General features: G+C 41.7%; 1 protein-coding gene across 13 annotated transcripts in view; it reads right to left on the bottom strand.

Annotated features, from left to right (window-relative positions):
• Positions 1-18,951, bottom strand: part of TOPBP1 (DNA topoisomerase II binding protein 1) — a gene marked incomplete at its 5' end in the record, with an annotated part of 33,075 nt that overhangs the window by 7,502 nt on the left and 6,622 nt on the right. For 11 of the 13 annotated variants that reach the window (XM_080610584.1, XM_080610589.1, XM_080610593.1 and 8 more), the window contains 20 exons: positions 1-354; positions 956-1,034; positions 1,706-2,117; positions 2,371-2,532; positions 3,568-3,657; positions 4,113-4,249; positions 5,096-5,263; positions 5,773-5,887; positions 7,373-7,536; positions 8,576-8,802; positions 9,805-9,997; positions 10,569-10,674; positions 11,229-11,378; positions 11,733-11,856; positions 12,915-13,024; positions 13,317-13,490; positions 15,171-15,460; positions 16,704-16,915; positions 17,547-17,719; positions 18,506-18,825. In XM_080610584.1, coding sequence (XP_080466710.1) covers positions 1,974-2,117; positions 2,371-2,532; positions 3,568-3,657; positions 4,113-4,249; positions 5,096-5,263; positions 5,773-5,887; positions 7,373-7,536; positions 8,576-8,802; positions 9,805-9,997; positions 10,569-10,674; positions 11,229-11,378; positions 11,733-11,856; positions 12,915-13,024; positions 13,317-13,490; positions 15,171-15,460; positions 16,704-16,915; positions 17,547-17,719; positions 18,506-18,825 — 3,059 coding nt within the window. In that variant the 3' untranslated portion in view covers positions 1-354; positions 956-1,034; positions 1,706-1,973. Of the gene's footprint in view, positions 355-955; positions 1,035-1,705; positions 2,118-2,370; positions 2,533-3,567; positions 3,658-4,112; positions 4,250-5,095; positions 5,264-5,772; positions 5,888-7,372; positions 7,537-8,575; positions 8,803-9,804; positions 9,998-10,568; positions 10,675-11,228; positions 11,379-11,732; positions 11,857-12,914; positions 13,025-13,316; positions 13,491-15,170; positions 15,461-16,703; positions 16,916-17,546; positions 17,720-18,505; positions 18,826-18,951 lie in introns of those variants that run through there. The other 2 variants (XM_080610586.1, XM_080610588.1) reach the window with 2 other exon arrangements.

The raw sequence follows: 18,951 nt of genomic DNA, 5'->3' as shown, positions 1-18,951 counted from the left end.
CTCCAGTTTGTCTCGCTCTTGTGTTCACCCCTCTCTTCAGTGACAGAGCAGTCAGTGTGGGGACAGCAGCATGCTGGTTCCAGGCTTGGTACAGAAGAGGGACTGGCACACACGTGCACAGGCTGAGCAGATGCTTGGCAAACAGGTAATGCTCAGATTCCACGCCACTGGTCCCACTGGAGCTTGGGATGTGTCTGATTTCAGCTGTTCCCCTTCTGCTTTGCCCCCAGGATTCACTGTGGCTGTATGGCTCCGAGACTGCTTTAACGCTTAGCTAAGTGGGTCAGGGAGTGGTTTCTTAGCTGTAGAGTGAGAATAGCAGCATGACCCTTCCACAGCAGCTTCTTCCAAGGACTGGGAAGAAGAAAATATAGCAAAATCACAGCACCCTCATGTTTCACCTGCCAATATCCACACCTACTTACCATACCTGCCAAGCAAAGCAGCATTTTGGGGACATAACAGAGAATTGCCAGGGAAATACAAAGTTAACTGAAAATGTGATTTAAGGCATTAAAAGCAGCATTATTTTCAGTATGTGGATTTGGAGCAAATTGGAGATGTTTGTTGGGCACCCACAAAGAGCAAAAAGCATTCAAGCTGTTAAGGTGAAGAAAAACAAAGCAGGTGGCAAGACTAGTCCCTGCAGCTCAGCAATCTTGCCACAGCCCAAGTGCCCGCTGATGGGAGCACAGAAAAGGCTCAGATCTCTCATGGCCATGGGCATCTTTCAGTTCTTCCCGACAATTCCTTCAGGTCATCCTGACAGCCTGTTGTGAAGCTCACTGACAAAACATCCCCTGCACTGCAGCAGGAAGCAGACAGCAGAGCCTTGCACACCACAGCAGGCTGCCTTCCTGTCCCCTCCCATCTGGAGACCTTAGCCCTTCCTCCATCACAGGGGGTTAGTTCTCCCCAGCCTGGGGCAGGGCTCTCCAGACTGCACAGCACTTACTAGATGCTTGTGGCTCCTCCTGTCTTCTAGCTGCAACCAGTACTGATGCAAAGACTTCCTGTACAACAGTATTCAGCAACTAGAAAATACAAGTAGGATAAATCTCCCCTTCAAAACAATGGAGAGGTAAATTAAATAGACTTTAAAGATCTCACGTTTCCCCCAGACAACTACACTGGGTCCTGTGCAACTGGACATTGTGCTTTTCCTTTCAGACAGGCCACAGCAATTCCAGCTCCTTAAACACAGCTCTTTCCTAAGCACACTTTTACCCAAGCACAGCACAACTCACATACAGTAAGTTCAGTAAATAGAGACCCAGACCCCATAGTTACTAAAAGGTCAGTTTGTCAAATGTTGTGGTTGTCTGAGTAAGGCCATTTCCAGCTACTGGAAACCAGCACCTTTGTTCTGGCTCTGGTTCCTGTCGCAGACCCAAACCGGGAGCGTGGTCAGGCAGAATTTACCTTTCATGTTAAAGAGCTGGTTCTGTGTTTGCTGAACAGATGCATCAGCACTCAGAATAGCAGCACCTCAGCAGTGCCTCTGCTTTATGGGAGTCATTTATACACTCTATTAGTACAAAAACTTACAAGGCAGTTCTTTTTGCCCTGTTCCCCCTTTCCCCTCCAATAGAAAATAACAAAAGGCAAAATTCATGTGGAACTTGATGGAATTCTTATCAACTGGTATTTTCCCCACAACACAGGCACAGACGACATGACAAGCATCTCACAAAGTGTTTCTTACCCATTATTATACAATGATGTCCCTAAATGAAACCATTAGTGGGAGAGCTGGGACATTTTGGAGGCACAGTATTTTTTGGATGAGTTCTTGCCATAGTTTTAGATGCTCCTGGTAACCAAAGCAATCCTTCCTATGCGTGTTACTGTAAAATTATTTTAATCTCAGGACAAATGAGAAGAGAAACTCAGAAGCTTTTAATTTTGGTGGCGAGAATGAAAAAATATAAATATGAATTTAAAAATGTACAGCTGGAAAGCACAGGAGTTGCTCAGTGGACTTTGGATCGCTTGACTCGGCTTGTCTCTCCCACTGCTTTTCTTTTCTGGGACAATCCAGTTCCAAGTTCTGTGTTGTTCTGAAGGGAACATACAGCTTCTGGCAGGCAGTAAGACTCCATTGGGGGAGGTGGATCCTTCAGTAGAGGAAGAGAAAAAAAAGACACAACCCATGGATTTAGCTCAAGAGGCTTCTGAGAAGAAACAGCTCATTTGTTTTCTAAAATGGAAACTATTAAACCCAACATTACACACCTACATTTTGAGTATGTTTTGCAAGCTGCCTATCCTACAGCACTGCCAGCTCTAGAACAAGTCAGGTTAAAGTTTGAGGCCACATACAGAAGTGCTGAGCTCAGGCACTTGTGGCCATGATTCCTGCATGCACACCTGGATGAGGTAGTCAGCGATGTACTCTGGTTTCAGGCAGTTCACTCCTTGGGCTGCTGCTTCTGCTATGTTGACCCTGCTGTCCTCTGGCTTCAGTTTACTGAAGTCAGCAAAGAGGTGAGTTGTTTCTTTGAAGAGAGACACAGAATGACCAGAGAACACCTACACATCAAAACATGACAGACAAAACGAGTTTAGTTTTGTGGTTCTTTCCCCAAGCCAAATGCAGTTCATGACCTGTAATTTCACCCGTCAAATTAACCAGCAAACCAATGGGGAACAAAATGTCATTTACAGCTGCATTCTGTACCATCACACACCTTTAAAGAAGGGGGATCTTTCTCATCAGAGCAGGGCAAAGAAATTCTATCCTAATTCCCACCAGCACTACTGACTGTGTGACCCCAGGTAAGCTGCTGTGCCTGACTGCTTGGAAATGGAAATGACACAGCTCTTTCCTCCCACCCTCTGACCATGTTTCAGATATCCTGTTGTCATGGTTTGAGCCCAGCCAGTAACTCAAAACCATGCAGCGCTCGCTCACTCTCCCTCTTCCCCCCCACTCCCAGAGGGATGGGAAGGGGAATGGAAAGAACGGGTTGAGACAAGAGCAGACCAGTAACTAAGGTATAACGCAAAACCACTACTGCTACCACCAATAACAACAATGATAAGGGAAATAACAAGGAGAGAGAATACAACCGCTCACCACCCGCTGAACGATACCCAGCCCCCCCAGAGCAGCGATCTGGGCCTTCTGGGTAACTCCCCCCAGTCTCTATACTGGGCATGATGTGCTGTGGTATGCAATACCCCTTTGCCTAGTTTGGGTCAGGTGTCCTGGCTCTGCCTCCTCCTGGCGTCCCATGCCCCTCCTCACTGGCAGGGCATGAGACTGAAAAGTCCTTGATTGGAGTAAGCATTACTTAGCAACAACTAAAACATCGGTGTTATCAGCGTTGTTCTCAGACTAAAGTCAAAACCACAGCACTGCACCAGCTACTAAGAAGGAGAAAAAAATGACTGCTACTGCTGAACCCAGGACAGCTGTGTAAGCAATTTTCTTGCTTCAGACCTTTTACTCACATAAAAAATGCCCAGCATAGAGTTTAACAAAAAGAACCCCCCCCGAACAAATCAAAACCCCACAAAACCCAACACATATGTATATTATTAAAACCCCAAACCCCTACGTACTTTTGCTCCTCCTGACTGAAGAAGGCGCCTGAATCCTGCTTCCTTGGTTTGATCAACATTCAAGATCACTTTCCAGCCACTGAAAGCTCCCTAGATAAAAGACCCGATTTAGTCAAAAGTACATCTGTACTACAGAACTACAAAGACTCACTGGATCTCTAATTTTCCCCTTTCGGGAATATCCATCATATAAAGATAAGCCATCACCTTGTTTTGTCTTTAAGCGTAAATGGCAGAAAATAAGCACTTTCTATCTTTCAATGAATGCTTGACTACAATGCTCAATGTGAGAGAGGAGTTAGAAGACTTTAGGAAATGCTTTTTGGGACTCCTTTCGGGAGTCTTTTAAAAAGAGGGAAAGTCCCACTTTCGAAAGCCTCACTGAAGACTATGGAACTCGCACCATAAAGATCACAGAAGGTGCTTTAGGGAAGCAAGCACCTTAGCAAAGGGGTAAACTTGTGCTGTTCTAAACGTAACAGTATGCACACAGCCCTGTCCTGTCCACCCATGCCAAGTATCTAAATACCTCCACAATACCATACCTCAACAATACCAGTTTCTTGTTTCCCTTTATGGATTTTTTTCCGCCACCTCATGGCAGCAAGTGCTAGTTTCTTCTGGTTTACACTAATTGCAGGCAAAACACTAAGTATGGAATTACTTCCCCACTCATAATCTTCTTCCTAGAACAATCAGAAGCTTGAATTACAAAACATTCCTGCCAACTTTACCAGCAGAAAAAGAAGTTTAGAAGTAAAAACCCATCCTCCCCAAATCCAAACTCACTCTAGCTTTATCTGTTGATTTTATCTGTCCCAAGAAGCTCTAGTTAAGATGAGAGACTTGGCTCTTCACTGCAAATACATGTCTAAATCTACTCATGTTTTTCTGTGACATCAAGTCATGTACACAACCAGATTCCTCTGGCAGTTATCTACAAAGAAATTCAACAGCAACTGAATTCCTTTGAGTGAGTCCAGAGTAGCGAGCAAATTAACTCACTCCTCTGGATGCCACCAACTCTACATTTCTGCAGTGTCTTCCAAAGCAATGAAAGTTGGTGTTGATACATCAAGATATGAACCAGTTAGCCTGGTCAACATAAAAGAACCGCCAGACTCAGGAGATCTGTGAAGTAACAGTTAGGAAAGTGAGGAGTTGGAAGAGATATTGTTCAAAAACTGTTTATGTCCTTGGTTAGAGAGTTGGATTATTTAAAACTATTCCATGTTCATTTACTGAAAGGATCAAGATGAATTCCTGGTGTAACAGCCGATACCAGTGAGAATTTATCAAAAGGTATTCAAGCTGCAGTTTTCAGAAGCAGCTATAAAAAGTATACCTGATGGGTATTTCATTTATCCAATACTGGGAGTTTGGTCCAGGACTAGTTTCCAGAGACAAACTTGTCAGACTTTGGATCCTCTGAAACTCCCAAGGCTTGGGCACCCTAAACACCTAATTGGGTTTGAGAGTTTTAAGTCTAAACTAAAAGGAAATGCAGCAGTGTACAAGTACAGGTCACTTGCCTGAACAAAGCAGCCAGCTCCCCTACATGCCTCCAGGTAGGAACGATGAAGCACCCACTTCCCAGCTGCCATCGAAGCCAAGAACTTTTCGTTTCGAAGAGGATGTCCCACAACAGTGTGTGTACAACTTGGATCAAAGCACTGTTTCTCAAGCAATACTCCACCTTGAATTGAGAAATGAATTTATTCATATTATTTAAAGGTATCACAGAAAAGATCAACTCAAAATGAGAATTACTTGAATGTAGATAAAAATATACTTCACTCAAATTCACATTGAAAGCATTATCACTGAAGTGACACTGCCAAGGAAGGAGAAGCAGTCAGGAAAGAGTGGCTCTGATAAAGTGCCACTGTAACACAGACAGGAATAAGAGAGACACCAGAGGACAGCAGATCTTGGGCACTCTCAGCAGTAAAGAATGAAGTTGTTGTGGAGACAGCTAGAAGAAAACTGCCAGCAGACAAACCCACTGCTGTTTTATGGCAAAGCTGAGAGCTCACATCATAATAACACATTCAAAGAATCACTCATAAGCACAGAAAGCCATAAATTTGAGACCTCAAATGTGGTAAGTCACTAACAGACATCCTTTCTTTTCCCCAGTGAGCCACAGCTGACCAGACACATCCACACACATAGTATTCTTTGCATTTCACAAATAGCTGGTACCTAATTCCTCAATCAGATGGCAGTAATCAAATCTTTCTTCAGGATTAAAAGAAGACAGCTGAAATTTACGGACTTTTTCTAGTTCTTCATCAGCCTTTTCTTCTTCTGTAACAGCCTGGAAGTACAGTAACAGATTCTGAATGTATGACAGAAAGATTAGGTTGACAGCTGACTATTTCTCTCCCAAACATTCTGGATTATTTTTATACTCAGTTTTCTTTTAGCCAGCAAAAGTAGAACCAAACCTGTCAATTACTTGACAAAATGCTTGCATCAAATCAATGTTAAGCTCCTGCTTAACAGCCATGTGGTTGCCCCTTTCTTCAGGGCACAACTGAACCAATCTGTCATAAAAACTAATCCTTCATTCATATCCAGTGAATGACAAGTTGAACACATGAAAAAAATCACCATCCATCTATAACACTGCCTCGTTCATTCAGACCTCCTACAAATTCAAGGGTCTTCTGCATTCCTACCACAGCTTATGTACTAGCATGACAAGCTGTGCCTCTAAAGACAACTGCTGCTGGAAGTTTGAGCATCAGGTGATACACTGCAAAAAACTAAGGTTTTATTCCTAGCCCTTTCCTAGTTCACTCTAAAATACTGCAATTTTAAATCAGATTTTTGACAGAAAAATAACTTCCCCTTTGTATCTAAGTGTAAATTCCAGATAACCACCAAGGAAACAAAGGTCTAACCTTCTTCCGTCATCCTAACACAGCTGGAGGAGTTCCAATGAACGCACATAGTAACTCCCCATTCCAAAGCCTACCTCAGCATTCCACCAGGAAGTAACTGGACAAAAAGCTTTACCTGTCTGAACACAAAAAGCTTTTTCTCTTTCAGCAAACATTCTTTGTCCAAAATCTCAAAGAAAGGAGGAAAGAGAAATAGAACTGCACAGAAGTAATCCACTCCAACGTTTTAAATCACAGAATCAACCATGTTAGGAAAGACCTTCAAGATCATCCAAGTTCAACCACTCCCCAGCACTGCCAAGGCCACCACTAACCCATGGCACCGAGGGCCTCATCTCCACAGTGTGTGAACACCTGCAGGGACGGTGACTCCAGCCCTGCCCTGGGCAGCCTGTTCCAATGCCTGAGCACCCTCTGGGGAAGGAATTGTTCCTCAGCTCCATCTAAACCTGCCCTGGGGCAGCTTGAGGCCGTTTCCTCTTGTCCTGTCCCTTGTTCCTTGGGAGCAGAGACCGACCCCACCTCACTCCATCCTCCTGTCAGGCAGTTGTAGGGAGCGATCAGGTCCCCCCTGAGCCTTCTCTTCTCCAGACTGAACCCCCCAGGTCCCTCAGCCGTTCCCCATCACACTGTGCTCCAGGCCCTGCACCAGCTCCGTTCCCCTTCTCTGGCCCCGCTCCAGCACCTCAATGCCTCTCTTGTAGTGCGGGGCTCAGAACTGAACACAGGATTTGAGGTGTGGCCTCACCATTGCCCAGCACAGGGGGACAATCACTGCCCTGGCCCTGCTGGCTATTCACCTCTTTCATACTTTACTGTCAAGTTCAAAACTACTTAAAGTGCCACTACATTTCTCAGAACACAACTCATTGTAAGTATTTCTTCATCTGACAAACCTTTCCTTTGGGCTGAGGTGCAACAGGAGGGTTAGCCAGTGGGAAAGCAATGCTGGGGGCCTGCGGAGTGGGGATCAAGTGACCTTTATTTGGTGTTTCAGGATCTTCACATACAGGATTTTTTAGACCTTCAATCACATCTCCATCTACAGCCTCAGGAAGAGCTGTGAAAATAAAGTGTTGCATGAGTTGTCTTTGGCTGAATATAATTATGGGTAACAAAAATTAACAATTAAAGAAGTAGCTATCCTAAAAGGACAAAACACAACTGCTGCTATACACATACAGTTACATTTCACCATTGCCCTTCCAAAAGATGCTCTTCCTCACACCACAAACCACCAATTGTAATATTGCAAACTTACGTCCCTGGATGCCTTCCTTAGAAAAAAAAGACTAAAAACCTCAGCTGTCCTGATTTATTTGTCTAAACCACACTAATATGGTTGAACCAAAAAGCAATGGAATGCATTTAGCTGACTTTCTTCAACCTCCTCTAGGACAAGGCCAGTTTTCAGGACAACTGTTGCCACAAGAAGAAACTAAGTAGACTGAGGGAAGGAGATGGTGGCAGGAGGGCGGCAGTGGGGAGAGAGGAATAAAGGATTCTGCTATATCAGGAAGCAGAATGGGAAGAAAGCAAAAGCACATGAAAAAACAGATGTATGTTGCTTCCTTAGTCCTAGCAGCAGACTAAAGGCTTAAAAAGAACAGGGAAGATAAATACAGTACCTTCACTGAATCCTGACGTAAGCACATCCATTGGCAGCTCTGACATACCTGTTTTTCAGGCTCATGGGTTATCTGCTTCCTGTAACCTTAATTCTTCACTTATTAATATTTCCACTACTTTGCTACTAGTATTCCCATTCAAATTCCACTACCCTGACCTGAACAGGTATCTGGAAACCAACTGTGGTTCAGAAAACACTGGGATTTCCTAAAGTTGAAGCAGACTATTTTAGAGAAGCACTGCCTTGGTGTTTGCACAAATGGCAAATGGATAGGAAAGCTTCTCTTTATAAAACGGCAATACATAATGGAGCTCAAAGATGTGAAATTGTATTTCTGGCATTCAAGAATGGCAACAATGCTCGTTTTGGTTTTTTTTTAAGTAGAATTCAAACCCTACCGTATTTTAAAGTCCCCAATATTAAATGGATGCTGTAGCAAAGAAAAAGGATATTGTATTTCTCATTTTACCTATAGCAGCAATCTCTGCATCAGCTAAAGATCCTTTGAAGACAGTTTCATCCATGTTCTTATTGGTGTTACTCTGACCTTGCTCAGTGTACTGGGAAGGACTATTAGGCCACTGGAAGTTGCTGACAAGTCTTGCTCTCTCCTCCCTGGCAGTAGGATCGTCCCAGATGATCTGCTCACTCTGTGATGGCTCTGTGTTTATATCTGCAACAGCCTGGCGGGACTGCCTAAGGAGAAGAGCACAGATACCTTAAATATGCATTTGTTGTACAGACTACCAGAGTAGAAGGCAATGTGTTAATCACATCAACTGTAGCATCCAAGTGATCTCATTATTAGAAAGCATAGCTGGGAAAGGAGAAAATTTCAGTATAAAGGCAACTCCAGCAGCCTGACTTTGGGAGCTTAAGTGTCAGCATGGCTGGTAAAAAGGCAACCAAAATCTCATAGAATCACAGACTGGTCTGGGTTGGAAAGAACCCTTGGGTTGGACAAGATCATCCAGTTCCAACCCCCTGCTGTGGACAAGGATGTCTCACACTAGAACACATCGTCCAACCTGGCCTTGAACAATGCCGGGGACAGAGCATTCACCACTTCTTCAAGCAATCTGTGCCAGAGGCTCACTACCCTCAACATCTCAGTAGGAGATGTTTTTATTATGTGTCATATTGATAAATTATTCCAAAATCAGTGTACTCCACTCTTTACAGAACCTCTGAATTTGCAAATGACCAAGTTAAAGGAGTAATTTTGCAAGGTTTCCATTACATCCTCAATGTAGCTCAGCACTGTTAAGAGTTCAAATCCTATTCTCTGTTTAGAGAGAAAAGAAACAGAGGAGAAGCATCCACAGAGGCATTTTGCAGGAATACCTACTACTTGTATATGACCTATGTACTGAAATAGCACAGCATTGCTTTCTTCAGAATGTATAAGAACACTAACTAATCTGAAGAGAAAGAAATCAGTTGGCCTAATTCAGTTAAGAACTAACAAACAATCATACCATTCTGTGATTTATTCTTTAAACCAAAAGATTAAGGTAACATTCTGACTTTATTTGGCACATCAAGTTAAAGATTGTGAATTGCAAGAGAAGCAAATTAAGTGTATCAGTAGAGAAAGACAACACACCTGAAGCCCTGGACACCTATTCATGTTTCAATGAATGTCTAAGTATGTGCAGAGATAACAAAATTAAGATACTCTGAAACACAAATCAATACCTGAGAGCTTCCAAGACCCTACTGCGGCCATTCCGCGCAGACCGTGCGCTATCAGGAGTGGCTGGAGAACCATCAATACTGTTCCTTGAAAGGGATCCTCTTTGCCCTGGGGGTTTCACCAGTGATGTGGCAGACATGATCTCCTGCAGCTGCTTTTGGAAGTTCTCCCTCATTTCTAGTGCTTGGGTTAAAACTTAAAGAGAAGGAAAAGAACTCGTAAGATCAAGGATGTTACAACAAGTGAAAAGTAACTGAACTTCCAGTCAGCTTACCCTCTGCACCGGGACAAAGACAAAACATACATTGAAGAGAAGAAAAGATACCTGGGAAAAATTATCTGGGAAAACTACACATGCCCAGGTCACCTATCCCAGACACAAGGAGAAGTCTCTGCTTGGCTCACTTCTGAATTTGCTAACATTATCTAACTTAAACCCACGAATCTCCTGTCACACATTTCTCTGCATAACAAAAGGTATATTCTGAAATAGAGATTTCTCATGATAAAGACCAACTTCAGTGTTCTCAGAACAAAGAAATGGCAGTTAAGTAATTGCAAGGGATGATTACAATTTTCTATGGGCTATCGAAGTCTTTAAAATAGAGAACAAAACCCTTTTCCCGTCATCCAGCAACAATAAGAGCTAGCTATACTTGACCAGCATGCAATAAAGAAATACCAGATCTTAACATTCAGCACCTGAAACCGTAGAAGATTTATCTTGTTAGTGTGATGCTTCACAACTATTTTGATTTACATTTACCTCCTTTGGATTCACTTGCTCCAATTTGTTCTTCTGCATTGACCATTTCCTTTATTTGGTCAGTTGTTGAATCATCTTCCACATCATCTTCATCCACTGGAATAATCTACATACAATAAAGTAGAATGCTCAAACACCATTTTGTTTTTTGCTTTGTAACAATGTTCAACAGCTGTATGAATTCTGAAGATTATTAATCTTGCCTGAGAGTAAATCTAACCTTTCTGCTACTGGCGGGACAGCAGAACAGTGAACCACACCATCAGTGACATCTATTCTGCAGTCTAAATGTCTACAAAGGCAAGTTCACAGCTTGGATCTTGTTAACTACAAGGCAAGGCGAAGCCTGGACCTATATTCATTTCAAATCTGGGAAGCGCTTCTAAGCCCGAAATGTCTGTGTTTCCCTCCACTGCACTACAAAGAAGAGTATACAAATGCAGAAAACCCTTAAGGAACATCTGCACTAGCTACTATTAATTACTAGCTAAACCTGATTCAGGTCATCACTGAATAAGCATCAATGCTTTTTATTCATAGAATGGTTTGTGTTGGAAAGGACCTTAACATCATCCAGCCAACCACCTGCCACATGTTATTATAACAATAAACTGAACCCAAATTGCATCTTACAACATGAATTCACATCATGCATTATACCTCAGTTTCCTCTGATGGTTTCCCAGTTGATGGAAGTTTACTGGAGGAAAAGGGTCTGTCATCTTGCACTGCACTGATGTCCAGGCTCATTTTGGGATTGTATGTGTGAGGAAAGAGAGATTCAGGAAGCCGTTTACATTCTTGGGCACACTGTAATAACATCAGTTAACGTAAGAAAGATGAGAAAGTGATCTGGGATAACAGAAATTTCACATCTAAACATAGGAAAAGTACAATAAAAACACAAAAAAGAAGTATTTTACACAAGAGAAAAACATGGTTCTCTTTCTGGGAAAGACATAGAAGAAATGTTCAATGGAACAGAATTTCCTTCCTCCTCATGGACAACAAGGTAAAAGTACATCAGTAAAAGCTGACTGATGAATTTATATATTCAAAACATCAGTCCCTATACATGTTCAACATAAATGTAAAACAGAAAAATTGAAGGGAAATGGTTTTAAGACTCCATTTCCCTTCAGTTTTACACAGCAAGCTCCATACCTCCAAAAGCCAGTGTTCTGAAACAATATGTATACCCCGTTCTTTAACTGATTTGTACTCCTTATTATTGTCATTTTGTCCTCCCTTGTAGATGAAGTGTGTTACTGATTCATCGAAACACCACCTAGAAAAGAAAATTAAACAGAATCACAGACTGGTTTGGGTTGGAAAGGACCTTAACATCATCCAGTTCCAACTCTCTCTCATGGGCAGGGACACATTCCAATACAACTTCAAGATATCATTTCAAATAATTTTCAAATGCAACTTCAAGATATCATTTCTATGAAAAAGTATCAGAAATCCAAAGCAGAAGCAGTCCTATCCCTTGTTCACATTAACATACTGGTTTGCCTATTTTGTTACGCCTAAATAAGCAACGAGCCCACTTTCATAATCAAAAGAAGACAGCATTCAGTTTCAGGATTGAACAACTTCAGTGTCTTCTGAAAGCATTCCTGATGTAAACAAACTAAATGTGACAAACATATGGAACAGGAGGAATTTTGCTTTAGTTTGGGTCAGGTTTATGTAAGTAAGCGGAATTTCAAATCAGTTTCTGAAAAGAATATGTGACCCAGGATGAGAAAGCTTTTATCTTTGGTTGACATACTCAGCTACAAGTGAAATACTGATCCTCCAAGCTCAAAATATACAAGATGCAAGATTCTAACATTTAAACTGATAAAAACCCCTAGTTTTTGCTACCTAATGCAATTATCTTCAGCATTTCTAAACCAAAACATAAGTGTAACTTTCTCATCCAACCTGTGAATAATAACACTTACTGTAGAAATCAGTAACAGAACACATAAATTGGATTTAGTGGGAACAGTCTTAAATCCCAACCATTGTGGTTTCTTTCCATGACAACCTATTTTTCCTGAGCTTTTTCTAAGCACACAACTTGGCCATGCTTACAACCTGCAAGGCAATTCTTTTTGAGTCTTCCCAAGACAGACTTTTATCAAGACCACAGAGACTGGGGATGTGTCACGGAATGTGTGTGGGATTTATTTCTCATTAGTAGTGGATGGCCTTATTTGCAATCAAAATAGTTCCAAGATGGCGAAATCTAATGTATAGCTATAGCAAAAGCTCATGTAGATATAGCATATTTAGAATCCTAAGATTCATATTTATCAGATGTCACATCAGTGCAGAATTTGTATCAGTTCTTACCTGTAGTCTGCCCCCAGAGAAGCTGCTACTGCATTCAGTTCACTTTGCTTCTTACCAAGTTTTTTACTAACATAAATAACAACATCTGCTAGAGGCTTGGGCTCTTCTTCCTGTCCAAGCAGCAAGGATAAAAACAGGAGATCACGTTTGGAAGGTTTCTGTATCGATAACAAAAATACTCCAATATTAAGTGTAAGATGTAGTAAAATAAGCAATAATAGGAAAACAAAAATAGTAAAATAAGCAAAAATAGGAAAAATAATAGGCAGGGACACCTCACACTAGACCATGTTGCCCAATGCTCTGTCCAACCTGGCCTTGAACGCTGCCAGGGATGGGGCAGCCACAGCTTCTCTGGGCACCCTGTGCCGGTACCCCCACAGAAACTCCAAAGTTTCCTACCTTTTCTGGCTGTGCAGCAGTCAGATGTGGGCTGGCAGTCAGAGCTGCTGCATGCCTCGTGCTATTTGCCAGTGCCGACTTCAAGTTCCTGCTGATGACTTCAGAGAGGGGTGTGCTCAGCTTCCTGGTTTTTTGATCAGGACCTACTGGACTTTCCAAAGCTGCCAGAGCATCCTACCAAGAAAGAAGCAACTGAGTGACTTTCAGGAACACATTACATGTCCGAGACCAGGACAGGATACTACAGCAGCAGCTAGAAAGTGCAACCGTAGTACCACTTACAAAGGCAGTACAAGACAATCCCAATCTTAGATTACATAAGCAAAATAGGAAGAAGGTAAATTATTAGTCTCTCTTTTCATTGCCATCAATGAAAACTGCCCTCAGTGGAAAAGCCAGTGGCCAAACCCAGGTATTCCTAACCCCAATCTACTAATCCTAACCCCAATTTAAAAATACCTCCTCCCACAAAAGTTGCATATGAATATGTGATTCTATCTGCAGCTTTGAAATACCATCTGCTACTGCCCCTTTTTAAGAATGAGAATTTTTGGTCTAGAGTATGTCACTTTTGAAAATACCAGTGTAAACTATTAGATTTTGGAAAGCAGAGCACCAAAATGAATCACAGACTCACTCAATCCCAGCCTGGTTTGGGTTGGAAGGGACTTTAAAGCTCATCCAGTTCCAATCCCCTGCCACGGGCAGGGACACCTCACACCAGACCAGGTTGCTCCAAGGCTCTGTCCAACCTGGCCTTGAACACTACCAGGGATGGAGCAGCCACAGCTTATCTGGGCATCCTGTGTCAGCGCCTTAGCACCCTCACAGGGAAGAATTTCTGCCTTAGATCTAACTTGAACCTACCCTCTTTCAGTTTAAAGCCATTTCCCCTCATCCTAACACTACACTCCTGATAAGGAGTCCCTCCCCATCTTTCCTGTAGGCCTCCTTTAAGTACTAGAAGGCTCCTATAAGGTCTTCTTGGGAGTCTTCTCTTCATGAGGCAGAACACTGAATTCTTCTGGTTTGGTAATACAGGTATTGCAGGCAGAGGCATTAAAAAAACACCAAAACCACAAAACCAGCAAAACAACCCCCAAAAAATCCCCAAACCTCCAAAAAAACCAACACCACATCAAAACAGCCAACCTACAAACAACCCCTAGAAAAATCTAACTCTGCAGGAACTCAATGTACTGATCGTTCAGTTAAGGCCTTGAAAATGAAAACACAGATTGTGTACTGTGTGAGGTGTAGAACACATAAGCATATGATGCAGTGGGCACAAAGGGGATCTGTTAAGAACATTATTGCATCTACTAGTCAGTAAATTGGTCCATAGATCATTAACTATATATATATTTATACAATATGCATGTGTGTGTGTGTGTGTGTGTAAGCAGAGCCAGTTTTCCTGGCTTTATTCATATAACCATAGACTGGTGAAGGTTGGAAAGAACCTTAAGATCATCCACTTCCAATCCCTGCCGCGGGCAGGGACACCTCACACTAGACCAGGTTGCTCCAAGCCCTGTACAACATGGCCTTGAACACTGCCAGGGATGGGGCAGCCACAGCTTCTCTGGGCACCCTGTGCCAGCACCTCACCAGCCTCACTGGGAAGAACTTCTGCCTTAGATCTAACCTGAACTTCCCCTGTTTCAGTTTGAACCCATCACCTCTTGTCTGATCGCTACAGTCCCTGATGAACAGTTCCTCCTCCAGCACTGAAAATGCAAAGCCTACATGTTAAGAGCATGAAACAGAGTAAGCAAAGGTTTCTGAGCTGTTTTTAAGATTATGCACATCTTTACTGGCTCTACAGACTAAAGAATATGCAATGATAATCACCTTTACATCAAAAGAAGGCTTGAACAACTTGTCTTTGGAAAGAAATTTTGATGGTGTATCAAGATGTAAAGACGGCTCTTTCTGTAGCACTCCCCCTTGGGTAAGAGGGGTTGTATTCCCCATGTGACGAGAGATGGCAGCTTGGAAAGCTTTGCTCTGGAACCTGCTGATATCAAGAGGAGTCACAGGTTTTTTTCTTCCAACTTCAAGGAGATAATTATATTGTTTTACATCAGGAGATTTAACAGTTGCTGGTGTCTTGCTAAGCTGAGTAATGGAACTCTCCTTATCTTTAAAAGAAACAAAGAAAACATAAGCAAGCAATCCGATTTTTAACGCAGATCTCACATATACTCTTATTTAAACAAGAACTGGAAGTTCATCTGACCTTTCTTTCCCTAAAAACAAAATAATTCATATCCTCTCCAATAAATGCTTGAAACTGACAGTTCTATTTCAAAAGCCAGTATCGTGTCTCTTCCAGTTAACTACTTCCATTAACTACACTAGCACTGAGTGTAAACACTGAGACACCCTAAGTGTATGAAAAGGAGAGAGCAACCCCAGGTCTGCTCACACAGTTCCACACATCCCTGTATAGCTCATATACCTTGTACAACAACTATTAAAATACAGATGTAATACACAACAAATCCTTCCCTTTCAGCATTAAAGGCATTTCCTCCCTGCCTCCTTACTTCCCAAGCAATGCAAAATGTCATGACTCTGAATCACACCTCTTTAGGTCACTGTGTACACTTCCAGTCCCTTATGTCTTTGGATAAATAGGACTGAGATTTAGACAGCAATAAGCCCTCAAAGCTTCTCCATCATAAATGCTTCTATTTAAGCATAGGTCATTATCTTCATAGCTCAAAAACATTAGTGCAAGAATTGCTTTTACGTTTTACTGCTCATGTCTCCTGCTTCCCCCTTTTTTTTTTTCTCCTTAAAAATGTAATATACAGGGAAAACATGCCTATGTCAACAACATTTTGTTCTCTAAGTGACCCATGTACCTAATTCACAAGGGCATTGGTAATACAGGTCTGCTAACATTCAGTATTAAATCACTGCATCATTAGATATGGAAGAAATATTGCCAAATAAAAAGCATGAAGTAAAAGGAACAGAAGCTTCAGAAGATGAAGCAGGCATCAGAGGGGCATCATGTCATTGCAAACTAAAAGTATGAAGTTCAAAGAGGGATCTACCATCAATTCCCAAGCAACCTACAGAGCAGAATGTGTCCAAAACGACAAAGCTGAGCCACCAAGCCAGATTCCCAACTGACTGATAACTACAAGAATCCACTAGCTTGCTCCAAAATACTTAGAGCAACTGCACAGTATCGTTTCTGTAATCACAACTCAACAGCAGGAGAAAGAAATATGGAAAAATACATGGAAAAATATCCTATAGCTCTAATACTTCAAAGGTGTGAGGGAAGAAAAATTCATACTACCTATACTCTTCATTATGAATGAACAGTGATACGACACAACCATATTCCCCAACTTGCTAATAACCAACCTTCAGCCTCTGCATTTTCAACCAAGAACTTGCTTTCATTTGCTCTCTTTCCTGTTCTTGCAGAGTGCAAAAGCCAAGCTACAGTGACTGCTGGTAAATTCCACTTCTTTGCAGCTTCATATTTGGAACCATCCGCTTCTCTCACCACAAGGTGGGTACTGGCAAACATGCCCTTTTTTGCATTGGCTTTCCGCACAAAGAATTCTTGGACTCTAAAATCAGATTAATAAAATATCCATTAAGCCATAAAATCTTCATTTAGTCATAAACAAAATTAATTTGGGGCACATTTATACTATTGTAAAGTGCATTCAAGCAACAGAAAAAGGACCTATAGAATTATCTAAGACCATCCACTTTGTACTTTACAGCTTAACGTACACTTACAGGCAAAAATCCCATAACATTTCTCACACTCTAGAAGTCCTCACATATCCCATTTTCAAATCACAGACTGGCTTGGGTTAGAAAGGACCTTAAGATCATGCAGTTCCAACCTCCTGCCGTGGGCAGGGATGCCTCACACTAGACCGTGTTGCCCAAGGCTCTGTCCAACCTGACCTTGAACACTCTTCTTTTCTGGAGCCAACAACCATCGTTTCCAAATGAACAATAGTTTTCCTCATATTAGTTTTTATCATCAAGGACCCATCTTCCAAAAAGACACAGGACTGGGAACTCACAGGCAGAGAATTTAGTTCAAACAGACCACAAACCAGACCAAATCATATTCTAAGTTGTACAGTAAGAATATATACAATGTATGAATCTGCCACTTCATGATTAAATATGTTGTTCTTAACAGTGGCTAAGAACAAGAAAAAAGGGTGACAGAAGACATACCTGGCTCCTAGCAGTCCTGCCAGATAAACCAGGGAGTCTCTCTCTGCACCAGTGAACTGGCTAAAAGAAAGAACACAATCTTCCAGAGGGGTAACTCCTTCCATTACCGGCACTGGTGTGAAAAGTGGATTGGACTGGGGATCTAAAAGGAGCTGCTGTTCCACACATGTTAACTTAAAGAAGTGAAAGAGAATAAAATGTAAATCAAGCCAAACAGCAACAAAGCCAACAATATTTCAGTAACTGTACACTAGCATTCACGGACTTAACAGCAAGCAATTCTGGGTCCATCCTTACATCTGAGACAAATTATTTCCCATTGAATCAGACAAATTCTTTCCTAAAGGATTTTGTCAGGTCTGACATACTGAGGCATTATTCAGAACTTTTCAGTTACTACTCTTCCAACCCTGGAGGCTCCCTGAAAGTAGTTTCAAGACATGTCCTAAGAGTTTGCATAGATTTACTTCACAGAAAGCTACCTAGTACTGAAAAATACTAACAGCAGTTAGTCTACATTACACACACACTCTTGGCAAATAGGGTTAGTACTTGACTTTGAGCTATAAAGCTATTTTGAAATTAAAAAGCTGTAAAAAGCATGAAACAAGAAAAAGTGAAGCACAAAGATATCATAAGAAATCATTATTAATCAAATGGCTTCTTCTATAATTCTTAGTTCGAGAGAATGCTCTCAGACGCTCATATAAGGAGCCTTTGAGTCATGACAATGAAGTCCTGTTTAACAAGCCTGTAGAAAATTAAGTATAACAGATAAAAGATAACTTATCATTGCAGAGGCTTTAAAGCATGCTTTCATTTAGTACACATCAAATGCAACAAGGCTAATCTCTCAGAATCTTACTTATATTTAAGCCACTCATAACTCTGGATATTGACAAGACATATCTCTAACAGATACATGTCTACTCACAGAACTGACAGTGTAACTCCCTTACCAGCCATGTGTTTGTGACAACATCACCAACAGTCATCTGCACTGTGCACCCAAGTAAAGGTACCACTGCATAGTCTGCAATGGTTCTGCTTTGCAGTGGCAGGATAGACCCAGCATTCTCCTTTATAATATCTGCAATGCAAGACTCATCCTCTTCACCAAAACCCACAAGAAGAAAGCTCTTTCTGACAAACAATCCTTCTTCAGCTAGTGCAGACGACTCTTCCAGAAAACCACTACGGATGGAAGATTCATTCTCTCCTTGAACAGTCAAGTGAGTAACATCACTGAAGGTTCTGGAAGTTAGTTTTCCAGCTTCATCTGAAAGGGAAAAAAAAGATAAATCAAAACCAACGAACCACAGTAATTGCTTGATTAGAACATTAAAGACAACTCAAAATAGTTTCCTGAAGAAACTACAGTACTTAAACAGGGGACACTGGGGTT

Source organism: Psittacula echo, assembly GCF_963264785.1.
Source record: "Psittacula echo genome assembly, chromosome: 2".
Lineage (NCBI taxonomy): Eukaryota > Metazoa > Chordata > Aves > Psittaciformes > Psittacidae > Psittacula > Psittacula echo.
This window is presented reverse-complemented; position numbering and strand designations above follow the sequence as displayed.